The sequence below is a fragment of the Onychostoma macrolepis genome, chromosome 06 (genome assembly GCF_012432095.1).
Source record: "Onychostoma macrolepis isolate SWU-2019 chromosome 06, ASM1243209v1, whole genome shotgun sequence".
Taxonomy (NCBI): Eukaryota; Metazoa; Chordata; class Actinopteri; order Cypriniformes; family Cyprinidae; genus Onychostoma; species Onychostoma macrolepis.
In genome coordinates, this window is record NC_081160.1 from 17,396,341 (window position 1) to 17,415,025 (window position 18,685).

At 36.3% G+C, this 18,685-nt stretch overlaps 1 protein-coding gene across 1 annotated transcript; it reads right to left on the reverse strand.

Annotated features, from left to right (window-relative positions):
- Positions 1 to 625: 625 nt before the first annotated feature.
- Positions 626 to 10,388, reverse strand: tomm70a (translocase of outer mitochondrial membrane 70 homolog A (S. cerevisiae)). The gene is given in 13 exon segments (XM_058779834.1): positions 626 to 2,060; positions 2,190 to 2,312; positions 2,404 to 2,501; positions 2,620 to 2,736; positions 2,929 to 3,036; positions 4,083 to 4,217; positions 4,402 to 4,511; positions 4,514 to 4,608; positions 6,076 to 6,224; positions 6,308 to 6,417; positions 6,618 to 6,744; positions 6,824 to 6,997; positions 10,030 to 10,388. Coding segments are annotated over 13 exon segments (1,737 nt in total). The 5' UTR covers positions 10,267 to 10,388; the 3' UTR covers positions 626 to 1,906.
- Positions 10,389 to 18,685: the final 8,297 nt, after the last annotated feature.

Genomic DNA, 18,685 nt, shown 5'->3' on the forward strand with positions numbered 1-18,685 from the left:
TAAACATTTACATATTAGGCAATGCTTAATAATCAATGTATACATGCATACAGGAAAATTATCACATCCTATTTTTTGTAAACTATTAGTTCTGGTCAGGTTAAAGGCCAAGTTTTAAAAATAGAGCCACAATAAGAGAAAATATCTCAATCCATATTTGAAAGACAGTAATGTCACTTTGTTATTGTTGATGTCATAAACTTAAAGCAGGTAAACAATATATAACCATTTCCCTTTAAAAAGATGGATATATGAATGTAGTGAAGAAGTCATGGCTGCAATGGTCAAGAAAAAAAATCTTACTGTTTTATTAAATATGAACAGGGATACCATTCTTAATTTAAATGAAAACAGGGATTTATACTACTTTATAGCAAAGTATTAATTAATTTATATATATACACATATAAATTTAATATATATATATATATATATATATATATATATATATATATATACATATACACACACACACACTAGTTTGGATTCTATAGAATTGTCCTCCATATACACAAATATACAGTATGTATTTAAGGGCATGCCACTTTGACTTTAAAAGTATCTTAACATCTCAAGACTACAAATGAATGCAAAATTTGAACAAAAAAGACCAGGGAGGAAGAACTTAGTTGCTAAATGTAAGGTGTTTCTTTTATTTTCTTCCATTAAGATTTATAAAGAAGGGAGCCATTCTTCAAAAATACGCCTCAATGACATTTTTATTTCACAGAGAAACTAAACAAAATAAAATCAGATATGTGCAGTTTGGAAGATAAAATGAGAGGAATGTAATTTTGGTGATTTATATTTTTTTCTATGCTATGTTTCTCACAGCTACATTTTTAACATTTAACACTTTAGTGCCTCACTTTGAAGAGATGGGCAAGGTGATTTCACAGAAAAATTCTTGTACAGGGCTAAAAGGGCTTTAAACTAGTTATACGATCTTTAACAATATTAAATAATGTGCACTTTATCTTGATTTTTTTTTTAAATTATTTATTTTTAAATAGGCTGAATATCTTCTATAGGATATTTTAATTTATATTGACATGTATTATTAAATGCAGCACAGAATGTTAAAAAAAAAAAAATTCCAAAACTCAAGGTAAAAACAAACAAAAATGAATAACTGTATGGCAAAATTTCGCATTTAACCTCAATATAATCCCCTTATTATAAACACAGCGTCATCACAGCAGTGACACATCAAGAACAAATTTATAACACAAATACATCTCAACTAAAACTTTAATCCTTCACTTCCCATACAACAAAGACCGTAAATAAGGTTGCTAGGATGTGACAGTGAAAGGACAAAACTTGCGCACATTACAGCATTAAACCATGAATCAATAATGCAGTCCTGCTGATGGTATACACTGGTATAATGGTTCAAACTTACTCAATCTGGTGTCTTGGATGGAAGGAAAGAAAGAAAGAAAGAAAGAAAGAAAGAGAAAGAAAGAAAGAAAGAAAAACCAACGTTCATAGTTGACCATTAAATTAAGATTATTAAATCAAAAAGATTCACATTTGTCACACCAATTGGCAGGGGAGGCTGAACATGAACAAATGGGTACTGTTACAAGCTGCAAGATAGCCTAAGCCATACTCAATGAGGGAGGATGTGAGCTATGCCACTGATGATTTGATATCAAACAAAGCAGCCAGTCTTTTTCACTTGCTTTTTGCTTTATCTTGTTTCTTTTTGCTGCTCCTCCACCATTTTTTGTGCCACCTTCCAGTACTCAAATAAAAACTGGTGTAAACATTGTAGCAGAACCTGTCCGGCCTTTTTTTTTTTCATTCATAATGATCATCTTTATAATGAAGTAAAAAAAAAGATGGGTTATGGGACGTGTACTGTGGCCCGGCAGTAGAGAGTGGCAAAAGGAGGCAAGAGTTATAGTGTGGGAGGCTTGAGCCCATACTTCTTGGCCACCTCTGTCTGGGCATAAGCAGCATCACAGAGGGAGTAGAGATGGGCCATCTCCATCTCTGACTTGGCCAAGTTGATGGCCTTGTTGAACATGTCTATAGCCTTGTCCAAATTGCCTCTGTAGAAAAAATTGAAAATGTGTGTTGAATAAAAAACAAACAAAAAGTTTTTGTACCCCCCAAGCTAAAATCATAAGGTTGTAATAGCCACATAAAAGTTTCAATATAATCAAAGACTCATCACAAACCTTTGGACTTCAATGGTTCCCATGGTTTCATAAGCAAAGTCACATTTATTGTCAATTTCAATGGCTTTGCTAATGAGTTCAAGGCCCATTTCCAGATCCTGTTTCCACTGAAGCTGCAACAGACTGCAAAAGAAACACAACTGATAAGTATTTTCTTAATTGAACTTGAATGGATTAACAGGATTCTTTAACTACAAAAAAACATAAAACTAACCCTTTGTGGACATATGTTGTGGCATTGTCTGGCTCTAGTTCAATACATTTGTCATACATTTCATCTGCCTTACCAAACTGTTGCTGGTCTGTTAGTGCCTATCACCAAAAAAAAAAGAAGTAGAAAATACATCATAGTTAAGTAAGACGATAAAGAGGTAAACAATGATAAAGCATAATTTTATAAATGGTTTTATGCAATCGAGGTGAGCAATACCTGTGCATACAGAGCATAGCCCTCAGCACACTTTGGAAACCTCCTAATGACGTCCTCAAAACCATCCATGGCTTTCTGAACCTGGGATGGGTTGTTTCCAGTGTAGGCCTGCCGGTACTATGAGAAAAAAAATGCCAATAACATTCATAACATTTTTACAATGAGTAAAATGTAGAATTTCTCATATCAGTTTCTTCTAGTTGAAAGTCAATAGTAGTAGACCACATAGATTAAGCAAAGGTATCATCTCATTCAAACAGCTTCAAGAAAAGTACCAGCATAAAGGTGCAACCTTCCTGTGGCACTTACCAGTGCAAAACACTTCTGGGCCTGGGCAAGTGCAGAGTCTGGTCGAAGCTTTATACATTCATCAAAATCTCCCACAGCCTCCTCTACCTGATCCAGCAGAATCTTCAACTGAGAAATGGAAAATATTACCAATAGGATGTCAAGACATTTCCACAAGTTTAATGTTGCAGAGCAGCGAAGCAAATTGTAAGTAAGAACGATAGTAAATGAGCATCAATAAATTCCACATAGCTGCTATGGTGTACAAACATCTTAAGTTAAATTGGTGAACGCCATCTCAAGAACGTTACAGACAGAAACAATCCAAAATTCCCAGAAGCACATCTACGTCACTAACTGACTCAAAACAACTATTTTCGCAGAGGATTTTCCATCTACTGATAGTTTTTGATTATACTGTTCTGTAAGACGCCCGTCAAACTGACTGATTAATGCCACGGTCACACTAGACTTTGACCATGCAACAACAAATCATAATAAATGCAATGTGTAAAAATAAACATTTTATTGCACTTCACTGCAGTGCTTAAAGTTTGCCTTCTAATTCAACTAAGAGTTCACATCTATTGTATTGTAAATCTTCTATTGGTCAAATCTGTTCATGTGAAACAAATTTGCAGGTTAGAGTTCACCAAACTTTGGAATTCAACAAAATTCACATGAACGTGTGTAAATGAAAGTCACTAGAACAAAAAACATAGTTTGACTGCCCTTTAAGAACAGAAAAGAGGTGACAGACCAAACGAGTGAGACAAAGATTTATAATTTTAAAAAAGAAAAAACACTTTTTGCCTCAGAAATGTTCTTAATTATTTTTAATAGAATATAAATAAACAACTTGCATGTTAGCATGGATTAGATACACACAGGAATTTGGGTAGTCAGTTCTTCAATGCAAGCAGCTCAAAACTCTTCTCTACCGAGAATATTAAGCAGGCCAGAAAATGTATTTGAGGTGACAAGGTCATTAACTCGGCAGGGTCATGAGCTCAGCAGGGATTTGAGTTGCTATTGCAACCGGCACCTTATTCTTCAAAAACTGTAAATGAAGATTATGGCTGAAAATATTAATAATCAAGAACATTCTACATAAGGACCTTCTTTTAAGCATTTCTTTAGATGAAAAGTCCAACATGTATGCAAAGTCATCATACCTGTCCCCTGTGGTGGTAGACATCTGCATTACGGGGGTCGATCTCTGCAGCCATGTTGAAGTCTTGCGTGGAAAGCTGGGGCTGCTGCTGCTGCATGTACATGCTTCCACGTTTAATGAGTGCATTAGCACGTAACTGAAACATCAGAAAGATGCTTTAACACCAATAGTGTGTGTATATATATATATATATATATATATATATATATATATATATATATATATATATATATATATATATATATATATATATATATAGACACTTCATTTGGAAGATGATAGCAGTAAGAGAAGGATTCTTCTGATCCTAATCCCATTACCTTGACACTGGCATCATCCATGTTGATGACACGGTCAAGATCAGGCTGTGCAGCCGTAGCGTTGCCTATCAGTAGGTAGAAGGTGGCTCTCAGTAGAAGAGCTTCGCTGTGTACCTTCCTCCAGACTCGATCTCCTTTGTACACTCACTGATGATCTTATCGTAGTTCTCCTCCTCCATATACTGCTTAGCCTTTAGGTAGCCTGAGCTGAGGAAACAGAAGTACAATACTGCAGTTAATTAACAGTAATATATATATAAAATTGAATTGAGAAAATAATTTGGATTCAAATGAGAGAAAAAAAAATATCAGTAATAAATATCTTTTTTTAACACTTATGTAAATTAATTATTGAATTAGAAAATTCTCATGAATTATGGTTATGAATAAGTTATTGGTAATACTTTACAATAAGGTGTCATTTGTTAACATTAGTTAATGTATTAACTAACATGAACAAACAATGAACAATGCATTTATTAATCTTTGTTAATGTTAGTTAATGAAAATACAGTTGTTGATTGTTTGTTCATGTTAGTTCACAGTGCATTAATGTTAACAAGCACAACTTGTGATTTTTAATAATGCATTAGTAAATGCTGAAATTAACATTAAGATTAATAAATGCTGTAGAAGTATTGTTCATTCTTAATTCATGTTTACTAATGTAATTAACTAATGAACCTTATTGTAAAGTGTTACCAAGTTATTCATTCATCTCTGTTTGTTAAGTTATTCATTCATCAAGGGGAGCTGGTAGATTATCTTTGGAAAGTGAAAGTGAAGGCAAATTACTTTACGGTTGCAATGGGGCAGTGCCTAACTTGTGATCAGGGACCTCATTTATAAAATGTTGTGCAGAAACCATCCTAAATATGATCTTATGATCATCTCTAGGGTTGGGTATTGTTTTTGTTTTTCGATACCAGTGCCAAAGCAATACTTTTAAAACGGCACCGGTGCCTCAACGATGCCTGAACCGATACTTATAATAATATAATATAATATAATATTCACTCGACAAGCTCGCGCATCTGCGCGGCGCCCGCTCAATCCACTCAGTGCTTTGCTTTTCAGTTCGCGCACATCAGCTATAAAGGCATTAATACTGAATGTTTAACATTATTCATTGCATGCATCTGCTTCGTAGACATCCTTAATCTCTAATAACTCCATTCTGCTGCATGTTGTCCTGTTTCTTTGTCTGAATATGGCACTTATCACATGCTGTGAGGTATCGGCACTTGGTATCGTGGTATTTTAAGGAGTATGAGTACGAGTACAGGAGCTCAGTATCGGTGCATCCCTACCAGTCATCATCCAAATTCTGTAATTTAGAAAAGCGAGCAGCAAGAACAGCTTACATTTTTAAAAACCTGCAGAAGTCTGAACAAAAAAAAGTGTTCACATCTGCTCAGACCCTGATGAGAAGCTAAGCACTTTTCCCACATCAAAGGCAGTTTTTACAAAATATGAGTGCTGGGGTGGATTTAAGTGCATACACACTCTAAAATCAAATCTGTGCGTATGCACGTTTTATAAATGAGGCCCCAGATCTTGTGAGCAGGTATAAGAATGAATTGAACATTTAAAATTTAAAAGCAATGAAAGGAAACACTGTGAGTGTAAAAATCTCAGTGTGAATGGGCAAAATATAATGCACTCAGGTCTCACCTTCCTGTAACCTCCGAGGCCTCACCCTCTTTGTCTTTATCCTCATCTTTCTTTTCCCCCTTCTGTAAAGGCTGTGAAATTATGTCATCAGTAAAGGAGCTGAAGTAGGACTTGATGAACTGAGGAGATGGCATAAGGGGCTCCCGGTTCTGAGAAGAGCAAACATAAGAAAGCAAATATAAATATATGATGTAGTTTGTTTAAGATTTGTACCTTTGAGTCACATTCCCACCTTGTATTTTTCTTTGGCCTTCTCTTTTCCCAGCTGTTTCAGAACCTTGTCTGCCAGTAGCATGCTCTGCTGATTCTGGAAAACCTCCAGAATACATACTGCTGTCACATCTTCCAAAAAAAAAAAGAAAAATTAATGACAACTTGATAGCTAATATCAGTGATTGTGACAGCAGGTTGTTTAGTAACATGTGGTGCTTAAAAGCATTAAGAGATGAAACACATCATACATGACTCTAAAATCTTCCACACAAAGCAAAAATTCTAGTAAATTTCAAAAACATAAATCAAAAACCAGAAATAATGCTAACCTTCTAAACACTCCTTCTTGTTACCCAGTTTTTCCAGGGCTTTGGCACGCCTAAAAAGGGCTTTTACATAGCAAGGATTCAGCTCAACTGCCTGAGAGCAATCCTGTATCACTTCTGTCCATTTCAGCTACAAAACAAAAAACAATCATTCAGACGTGTAACATTTTGTATGTGATACTACAAATGACAATCTGACAGAGACAAACCTGTTGCTCGTAGGCTGCTGCTCTATTCTGGTAGAAGGTGGACAGATCTCCTTTCTGTTCTTTGGGACATAGGCTGATTGCTTCTGTGTAGCACTGGATCGCCTGCTCATATTTGCCAGCCTTAAAGTATTTGTTGCCCTTATTCTTAGCAGACTGTGCTCTGTCAAGGGGACTCTGGATGGGCAGACAACTATTTTAATCAAAACTACAAAAGTATAATAAATAAAATGCATGCTTTGATTATTTTTATACATGTTATATTTATGCTTCAGTAAAAGGAACACTCCACTTTTTTTGGAAATAGGCTCATTCTCCAACTCCCCCAGAGTTAATAAGTTGAGTTTTACCGTTTTTTAATCCATTCAGCCGATCTCCGGATCTGGCGATAGCACTTTTAGCATAGCTTAGCATAGATCATTGAATCCTATTAGACCAGTAGCATCGCGTTCAAAAATGACCAAAGAGTTTCGATAGTTTTCCTATTTAAAACTTGACTCTTCTGTAGTTATATCGTGTACGAAGACCGGCGAAAATGAAAAGTTGCGATTTTCAGTCCGATTTTGCTAGAACTATACTCTCATTCCGGCGTAATAATCAAGGAACTTTGCTGCCGTAACATGGCGCAGCAGGCGCAGTGATGCGCAGCGCCTGAAAGTAGTCCCCAGCCAGTTACCTGGTTATAATATAGCTGGGGACTACTTTCAGGCGCTGCGCATCACTGCGCCTGCCGCCGCAGCAAAGTTCCTTGATTATTACGCTGGACTGGGAGTATAGTTCCTAATCATATCGGCCTAGAAAATCGCAACTTTTCATTTTCGCCGGTCTTAGTACACGATATAACTACAGAGGAGTCAAGTTTTAAATAGGAAAACTATCGAAACTCTTTGGTCATTTTTGAACGCGATGCTACTGGTCTAATAGGATTCAATGATCTATGCTAAGCTATGCTAAAAGTGCTATCGCCAGATCCGGAGATCGGCTGAATGGATTCAAAAACGGCAAAACTCAACTTATTAACTCTGGGGGAGTTGGAGAATGAGCCTATTTCCAAAAAAAGTGGAGTGTTCCTTTAAACTTTTTCAGTAAACCCAGAGTAGAAATGAACTAGTTCCCTTTTCAAATGACAGTAAATTCAAACACAAACTAAATCTTTGCAATTTAGAAAATGTGAAAATTGTGTATTGTAGCTACACACACACACACACACAAAAAAGCAATTAGCCTACATTTTCCGAAGACGGGCTACATACAAGAATTTGTCAAATCTGACAGGACATCAGCAAACAGACCAGCAGAAAAAGGTTCACTTAATTGTGTTCGCCAAGTTCTTTGTTGTAAGCTTAGTCAATGTTCATCTCAAATGAAGCTACTGATTAGCAGGTATTGCAACAGTAAGCTTCATATGGTGATTCTGTTTGTGTGCCTAATGCATGTCTTGCCCTAATCTACAAATGAAAACACTGTCTCTTTTTTCCCATGTTGATGTTCCTGTTGAGCTTGTTAAACTTTAAGAAATAGACCTAGATGAAGTGAAAATGAAACTTTAGAATAATTTCACCTTCACCTGCCTATATAGCATCCAAACACACTTTTAACTGCATAAAAATCATAATCTCTGCCTAAGACTCCTCCCCCTGTTTAGTCCTGGCCAAATCCCCCACCCCACGTCTGTCTGTCTGTCTGTCTAATCCTCAGAGCTTACAGAGAGGTGATTTTCCTATTGAGAATGAAGTCAGTCATATCACAGATAGTACAAAAGAAGCATATACATTCACAAATTGCAAAGTATATACTGATGGAAGTATCTACGCATTTCCTGCAACTCCAACTAGATATCGTCATGCCATTTTGTCAACACATTTTAATAGCTCAATAACTCCACAACTCCAAGTTGTAGGACACACAGAAGCATTATTCAGATGTCCTTTTCAGCACATTCAAAATAATACAAATAGGGAAGCATACTGCCAACTGTTTTTAACCATATGCATGAAAAGAAAAATGAACAACCAAAAAGGAACACCTAAAATTTTCTGTACAACTGAAATACACTGAAAGATAATGCATCTTGCACATAATATCGCTTGATATATGCATCTCTCATTCTGAGACTATAAAGGATGGAACTCGATGATCTTTAAATCTGAACATGACTCCAAGTTATGGCTGGAAGCTGCAAGTACATGCTTTGCTTCTTAATTTTTGTTTGGCAGAGCAAGCCTATAATAGATGAAATGCAGCTGCTGTATCACATTCATGTATTGTGTTACATATGACTGTTAATTACCACACACATGAATATCACATATATGCATAAATTTAACTTTAACCATTTCCACTGGTTCAATCAGGAGGCACTATTTCATATTTTTAAACCAATGGATTTCTGTGTGTAATTAATGCACGCATTTGATGTGACCAAATGTTCCCACACTTTTTGACTAATTACTTTCCAGTCATTTGATAATACTGGATAAGAATTTTAAATCAGAATGATTCACAAACTAGTAGTTTGACCAAAAAGAATCAAGTTCATAAGTTAGTTTAAGTTCACAAATCAAACATCACTAGGCTTTCTTTGACCGGAACCATGTGAAATGAGGGGATGGACAGCAGAGTTTGACCCTGACTGTGTGACTGAAACTATACTGTATCATATATGCTAAACATGCATAGGTCCATGTGCGACAACGTTTTTAGGCTTAACTATCGTTAAAATATAGGCGACGCTGTCAACATATGAAGTACAAGCATGCACTAATTAAACAGATTCATGACTAATAGTTTACAAGGAAACTGTCACATGTGGATTTGTCCCACTCTCTGACTGCCTCCCCGCCCTCGTCTATAACACACACCACCAGGATTTTCTTTCACATGTAAAAAAAAAATCTGAACCATTAAGCGTGGGATAAAAATATATCCTACATTATAAAGTGTTATAAAACCAGGAAAATTTACAATTCTAGCAGACTACACAGATTCTGATCACAGGTGCGGTTTATAAGTTCAGGTTTGGAAGCTAACTGGCTAACGTTAATGCACTTTCGCTAACATGGGCTAGTTTGTCAAGCAGTGTCCTTGACTGAGAATGCGGTAATGTCGGGGTGTCAAGAAAATATTTACAGGCAAAATAACAGGTCCACATATATAAATAATGTGTACTAAAAACGTGGACAGTTTGGCATTATAATTGGGCTCATTACCATGTTCTCCAGCTCTGGATTGGTCGCACCGTGCTGGCCCTGGACAGGGCTAGCGCTTCCTTCGGGGGTTTTCCTCTCCCCATTCCTTTTCCCTTGCTTTTCTTTGCCGCGACTTCGGTTCCACAGGTAGACCGCTCCGACACCGAGGACAATCGGAGTCCCGACCAGGAGTGCTAGCTGCCAACGGGGGAGCCCACTCCCGGACTGAGGCTCTACGGGTTTCGATGCAGCCATCATCCACGCAGCAGCACCCAGCTAACGCGCAAACTCAGACACTAACGTGCGCACGCAACAACGAACCACCTCCTTTACACAAGCTACTCTGAGGTCGCCGCGCTGAGCACTCAGCAGGTGGTATCATGGGATACTGGAGGACTAGGGCTTGTTATCCACAATGAACTGAATTTTTGATATTTATATATGTATTCAGCATTTATTTTAAAAGATGACCGTGTTGGATAGATTGCTTCTAAACCATAATGTGGTAGGCTGATTATTGTACTTTTAAACTAAAATCAGTGTTCCACCACAGAAAGAAAAAATATATTTCTTATAAAATTATTTCTATTTTTCTCCAACACATTTAAATATTTTTTTGTTTCGTTTTCATTCAACCATGTTATTTTTAATGCTTTACCTTTGTAGTCTATTTGCAGAGACCCTCTTTTCTTTTCTCTCAGAAATTGGGCACTGTCCTTCAAGGATCTTGCCCCCTACTCTGCATATCCAAGTAGATTGTAATTACAACTTGAAATCCACAATTATGGCCTACAGCAAATAAATAAATAATAAAAACTCTCAAAATATTAGAATATTTAACTTTAAATTTAATTAAATTGGCATTCATGCACTAAATACCAGCTGTCTCTTGATCTAGCTCAGTACACAAAACTTGACAGTTATCCAGAAGACTATCATATCGTCACCCTCCACAGAGTCTGGAGGTAGAGTGAAGAGGCACAGAATCCAAGTTTCTTGAAGTACAGCGTAAAGTTTCTACAGTCTGTGACGATTTGGGGTGTCATGTCATATGCTAACTCTCTTCATGTTAATGTCTACTGACAAGTTTTATGGAAATGCTGACTTCCTTTTCCAGCAGGACTTAGCACCTGCCCACAGGGCCAAAAATACTATGAACTGATTTGCTGATGATATTACTGTGCTTGATTGGCCAACCAACTTACCTGACCTGAACCCCATAGAATATCCGTGGGGTAAGGTCAAGAGGAAGATGCGAAACACCCAAATCAACAATACAGATTAACTGAAGCTGCTATCAAAGCAACCTAAGTATCAATAAAGCCTCAGCAGTATGGCAAGCCGGTTTAACATTTAATCTATAAACTGTACTGGTATCTATTTTCATGCTACTAGAACTTATTTTTAGATTCTAGTATCTTTTGCATTAAGTACTCTACTACATATGTGACCCTGGACCACAAAACCAGACATAAGTGTCAATTTTTCAAAATTGAGATTTATACATCATCTGAAAGCTGAATAAATAATGATGGTTTGTTAGGATATGACAATATTTGGCTGAGATACAACTATTTGAAATTCTGGAATCTGAGGGTGCAAAAAAAATCAAAATACTGAGAAAATCATCTTTAAAGTTGTCTAAATGAAGTTCTTAGCAATGCATATTACTAATCAAAAAATTAAGTTTTGATATATTTACAGTAGGAAATTTACAAAATATCTTCATGGAACATGATCTTCACTTAATATCCTAATGATTTTTTGGCATAAAAGAAAAATCAATCATTTTGACCCATAGAATGTATTTTTGGCTATTACTACAAATATACCCCAGTGACTTAAGACTGGTTTGGTGGTCCAGGGTCACATGTTCATTAGCTACTAGTGCTTATTTTTTAGGTCCTAGTGCCTTTTTAAAAGATAGTGTAGTGAAAGATAGTGTTGTCACAGTAGTGGACAAAGGTTTGCTACATTTTGATTGGATCTTGGTGGACTAACATAAGCAAACTGTCCAGTGCCATCAGATAAAGATGCTAGGACAACAACCAGACACCTCTTACACCGTGTCCTAACTACACGTGTCACAACAAGATTCAAGTGACAAGCAATTTGGGTGTCCACACCAGACGCAACACGACAGAATCAATCAAATATCATAGCCACTCAAAAGTGCGTATGGGCAGCTCTCTCTGGAAGTGCACTGCACTCGCAATGAAATGGATAAGTTTAGAATCTAATTCATAAATATTAAACCCTTTTAACATTATAAAATGCACTTACTGAGTGACTGATGCCATCTTTGCTATGGAATACTCGTTCGCAGTGAGTTCACAGTTTTAACATACATGTTTGCTTAAAAGCATTTGTAAACCTACAAAACCAGAAATCACTGTGGCTGAGCAGGAATGTAGCTCAGTGGTTGATGCTTTGCATGTATGAGGTCTTGGGTTTAATCTCCAATCAATATTTAATCTTTAAGTAAAACCTTTCCTGTTTTTTTAGACCTTTGAACCTCATGTACATTCATGAACATGTTGGCAAAAAATAATTACCGCAACTGTTTTTGTGAATGGGGTTGTAGCTCAGTGGTAGAGTGCATGCTTTGACTTATGAAATGCCTTTAACGTAAAATGACAAGATTAAACACTAAATTTTCAATTATTGACACACTATTTTCCTAATTTGATATTGGAAAGTTGCTTTGACACAATCTGTATTGTTAAAAGCGCTATATGAATAAAGGTGACTTGACTTGACTTTGCATGTATGAGGTCTTGGGTTCAATCCCCAGCATCTCCAAGCTTTTTTTAATGCATTTATGTAAATTTGAGCAAACAAATTTAATTTCTGTCCTGTAGATTTCACGTTACTGGAATTAAAGCCTTTGAAAACCTACCGAAGCAGAAAAGGATGTTATTAATTGGGGATGTAGCTCAGTGGTAGAGCACATGTTTTGCATGTATGAGGTCCTGAGTCCAATCTCCAGCATCTCCAAGCACTGTTTAATGATTTTCATACAAATTTAAGCAAAAGAATTTCACTTCTTTCTGTAAAGATTTCCACGACTGGATTTATAGTGTTTGTAAAACTACAGAAACAGCAAAGCTTGTTACAATACAGGTGCATCTCAATAAATTAGAATGTCGTGGAAAAGTTCATTTATTTCAGTAATTCAACTCAAATTGTGAAACTTAAATTCAGTGCACACAGACTGAAGTAGTTTAAGTCTTTGGTTCTTTTAATTGTGATGATTTTGGCTCACATTTAACAAAACCCACAAATTCACTATCTCAACAAATTAGAATACGGTGACATGCCAATCAGCTAATCAACTCAAAACACCTGAAAAGGTTTCCTGAACCTTCAAAACGGTCTCTCAGTTTGGTTCACTAGGCTACACAATCATGGGGAAGACTGCTGATCTGACAGTTGTCCAGAAGACAATCATTGACACCCTTCACAAGGAGGGTAAGCCACAAACATTCATTGCCAAAGAAGCTGGCTGTTCACAGAGTGCTGTATCCAAGCATGTTAACAGAAAGTTGAGTGGAAGGAAAAAGTGTGGAAGAAAAAGATGCACAACCAACCGAGAGAACCACAGCCTTATCAGGATTGTCAAGCTCAATCGATTCAAGAATTTGGGTGAACTTCACAAGGAATGGACTGAGGCTGGGGTCAAGGCATCAAGAGCCACCACACACAGACGTGTCAAGGAATTTGGCTACAGTTGTCGTATTCCTCTTGTTAAGCCACCCCTGAACCACAGACAACGTCAGAGGCGTCTTACCTGGGCTAAGGAGAAGAAGAACTGGACTGTTGCCCAGTGGTCCAAAGTCCTCTTTTCAGATGAGAGCAAGTTTTGTATTTCATTTGGAAACCAAGGTCCTAGAGTCTGGAGGAAGGGTGGAGAAGTTGCTTGAAGTACAGTGTTAAGCTTCCACAGTCTGTGATGATTTGGGGTGCAATGCCATCTGCTGGTGTTGGTCCATTGTGTTTTTTGAAAACCAAAGTCACTGCACCCGTTTACCAAGAAATTTTGGAGCACTTCATGCTTCCTTCTGCTGACCAGCTTTTTAAAGATGCTGATTTCATTTTCCAGCAGGATTTGGCACCTGCCCACACTGCCAAAAGCACCAAAAGTTGGTTAAATGACCATGGTGTTGGTGTGCTTGACTGGCCAGCAAACTCACCAGACCTGAACCCCATAGAAAATCTATGGGGTATTGTCAAGAGGAAAATGAGAAACAAGAGACCAAAAAATGCAGATGAGCTGAAGGCCACCGTCAAAGAAACCTGGGCTTCCATACCACCTCAGCAGTGCCACAAACCGATCACTTCCATGCCACGCTGAATTGAGGCAGTAATTAAAGCAAAAGGAGCCCCTACCAAGTATTGAGTACATATACAGTAAATGAACATACTTTCCAGAAGGCCAACAATTCACAAAAATGTTTTTTTTTTTAAATTGTTTTTATGAAGTATTCTAATTTGTTGAGATAGTGAATTGGTGGGTTTTTGTTAAATGTGAGCCAAAATCATCACAATTAAAAGAACCAAAGTGTAGCATATTTGCTTTATGAGATGAACATAATTAATCATAACGGGTTATCAATTATATATCCATCTTCAGGAATTAGCTGTAGTATTAATAGTACAATAAAATGATTAGTTCGTCCGCGGTATGGACCCTTCTATTGACTCTAAGGGAAATTATTTCTCTGGCCACGACAAATAATTTCCTTACTGAAACATTGCTCCCCGAGCATGCAACAAGACCGGACGTTAAAGTGACCTCGTTCTGAGAGCAGCAGACACAGACAACCAAGTGTGAATACATACGGATGTTTATTAAACTATACTACAGGGGAACATGCAACATCGAACTAGACACAGACATACACACATTAAACATGGATGTCAACGCAAGGAAGGCATGGAGAGAGAGAGAGAGGGTGAGAGTATGGCAGGATTTTAACATCAGCTAACTACAACCTGTTAAGAACCATCAGATAATCACATCACCTTAATTAAAAGGGGTCGAAGCCTAGAAGCGCATCTAGATAGTTAACAAGCGGTTACTTGCATGGGTTTTGTGGGTGCCGAGTAAAGCATCCTGGTGCATGTATACACTGAAAAAAAAGATTTGTTGGATTTACTCAATTGAATTATGGACAATGGTTCCACACATTTAGTTTGAATTCACAGTATCCTACACATTTATGTGGTTTCATTATAATACTTTTGTGTTAATCAGATGTGTTTTCAAAAAGTAATGTGTACATAGTCTTTTTAAGTTATCCTAACATAATTCAGTTATGTTAGCTTAACATTATTAATTTATTTTAGATATATGCTTCGATCATGTTAATTCAGTGCAATTAAATTAAGTTATCTTAACATAATTTTGATAACTTCACTAAAATTAAATTTTAATACAAATTTAAATGGTTTGTTGTTTCATTTCATTTTCAATAACACAAAAATCTTCTGTAAAGCCTTTATTTAATCGTTTGAACAAAGTGTCATTTAAATGACATGTCTAAACAACATTTTGCTTTCAAAAACTTAGCATGAATAACTTCTCTGATGATTAAATGTAATTAAACTACATATTAGTTTTAATGAGACTAGTATAAAAACAAAGACAACCACTGTTGTATGCATAACATAGTGCAGCAATATAATTAATGTTTTAATAACTGAAATGTATGTAAAAAATAATGTTGACTTAGAGGAACAGTCTAAACAATGATGAGATCACAGTTTGCGCTCTGCAGTGGTGTCTTGCATGAAGGCTGTTGGAATTGTTCTGGGGTTTATCATTTATAGTCTCTGCAGTCATTCAAAAAGCGGTCTATCTCACTGGTGGAGTTTAGATTTGAAATTTTGGGCCTTGACAGAGACAACAACAACTGAACAGGCTTTGAAACTCCACATGTACAGCAAATGTCACTGAAAAGAGAGAAAGAGCAGAAATTTGTCATAAATAACAACAACAATTAATGATTTTAACTATTATAAGTAGTGTTGCATGATAAATCGCATGCGATATTTCATGGGCATCGTTTCAGTAAAGCCAGTTCTGTAATCAGTGGTAAATCTCCATCATATGCGTGCTTTCACATGGAGCAGCATTTACAACATAGAGCAGTTGTTCACTGACAAGCTGCGCAAAATGACATTCATAATCGCGCGTCTGTGTAGTAAATGCTGTTCCATCTGAAAGCACACAAGTGATGGAGATTTACCGCTGATTACAGAACCGGCTTTACTCACAAGATGTGCATTAAATATCGCATGCGATTTATTGTGCAGGCCTAAATATAAGTAACAATTTACTGTACTCTTCCAAATGAAAGACTATGCTAATTATAAGATAGGTAACACTTTATAATAACTTTCAGTTGTAAGTCATTTATAAGTGATTAGTTAATGATTAACACATTTTTTACAAATCATGATTACGTGTTCATAAATGATTAGTAAGTGATATGTTAATATTTATATCTAAGTTTTTTTATTCACTTGACAGCAAATAATTTATTCTTTAAAAAAAAAAAAAAAAAGTTTTAGCATAATTGCATTTTTGTGCTTTTTAACAGACCAGCTTACAACTTTAACAAAACATACATGAATTATATACTGATCATTTACTAATGGTTTAATCATAATTTTTTTCCATGATTAACAAATGTTTATTGAGATAATAGTACAATGTTGACATTTCAATGATTTATAAGTGATTAATAATATATTACCGAGTAACTTAACTAGTGACTATTAAACATTTACTAAGGATCTGTTTGATTATTTCATGATGCTATTTTTTAAGATAACTTACGACAGATTTGTAAATCATTAGGATATTAGTAAATAATCATTTGTGAACAATAGTCATGTTTTGTAAATGATTAGTTCATCATTAACTAATTACTTGTAAATTAATTAACAAAACGCTTATCACTTATGAATGTTTTGTAAATAATTAGTTCATCATTAACTAATCACTTGTAAATGACTTACAACTAGTGGCAGTCGCGCAGAACTTGCAAACTGGTCGTGCAGCAACTGTCACCTCGGCATATTAACCAATGGTAAAATTAATAATTTTAATGAATATAATTAATGTATGAATGCATCGTCACAAATCATGATCCCCAAAATAAAAACATAGTAGATTTTAAGGGGCTAATCAACAGTTATAAAACCAGGGAAAATTTACAATTCTAGCAGACTACACAGATTCTGATCACAGGTGCGGTTTAGAAGTTCAGGTTTGGAAGCTAACTGGCTAACGTTAATGCACTTTCGCTAACATGGGCTAGTTTGTCAAGCAGTGTCCTTGACTGAGAATGCGGTAATGTCGGGGTGTCAGGCATGGGCGAACGGGGCAGCCGCCCGGGGCGGCATTTTTTCATGACACGTGGGGGGCGGCACTAGCACTTGGAAAAAAAAAATAATCTGCGATGCTAAGCGGTTTTCTATTATCTATCATATTATCTATCATATAACTGTGCGGGGAATTGGCAAATTGGCGCCCCTGCTTGTTGAGAAGGTACCGAGCACAGAAGCTGTGTGAGAAGTGGAAAGGGGAGGGGGGCGCGGCCGCGGTGGACAGTTCACCTCTCCCAAATTAGTGGGACAACTGGGCTAAAGTCAGTCACACCCAGGGGCGCGGGAAGTGTTTTTTTCATGTGAGCAACTGTTTAATTGTTGGGAATAAAAAAAAAAAAAAAATCGGAGTGTCTATTTAAGTGCAAATAGCTATGTTGCTGGCAGAGGCTATTTAGATTAACTCCACCCACAAATGTATGATTGGGATAGTCAAATATGCAAAAGACGGTTACTAACTGTCAGATTCAGTGGTGCAGATGGTAAAATTTGCGTTACACTTCTTTCGACACGATCGACCAGGGTTCGAATCTGCCTTTTGGCGAACTTTTTCTCCCTTTTAAATTTCAAATCACATCACATCAGAAAAGCATTTATTTTTAATAAAAATGAAGGAAATAATCAAAGAGTTGAACATAAAGTATCGGGTAGGGTTAGGGTAGGTGTAGAGAGGGCTTTTGTCCCAATAAGGTGGCATCCATTTAATAATTAGAAATAAAATTTAAAAATTACACTCAATAAGTTATTGCATACTATTTTATAATGTATTACAATGCAGAAGTGCAGATAATTACCACTATTTTTGCAATAAGTAATGTTTTTTCTCTAATAATGTTTTTCGCCATGTTTTTATTTTATTTTAACATAGAATAAATAGAATCTAAAGCTATTTGCACTGTGTAAATAACATATCACTAAAGAATACTGCTATTTTCACTTTGTGGTTTAGTCTTGACTTCTGGTCGTGAGTGACAGTGTTGGGGGATGGGAAATCTGTTGATTGTCGAGTGCCAAATAGACACAGAGTGTTTATTATGTATATAGAGTATTTAAGTTCTGATAACTTATACTGTTTTGTGCAGAATTGTGTTTTTCATGTTGAAGGATTTGTGCAACTGAGAAATATAAGCTTGTCTTACACTTATATTGTTATAGTAAAACTGTTTGTGCAAAATTTTTTAGCAAAAAAACCTAAAAAAAATATTTTTCTCGAATGGGGGGGGGGGGCACTCAGAGGGGGTCTCGCCCGGGGAGTAATTCAATGTAGAACCGCCACTGAAAG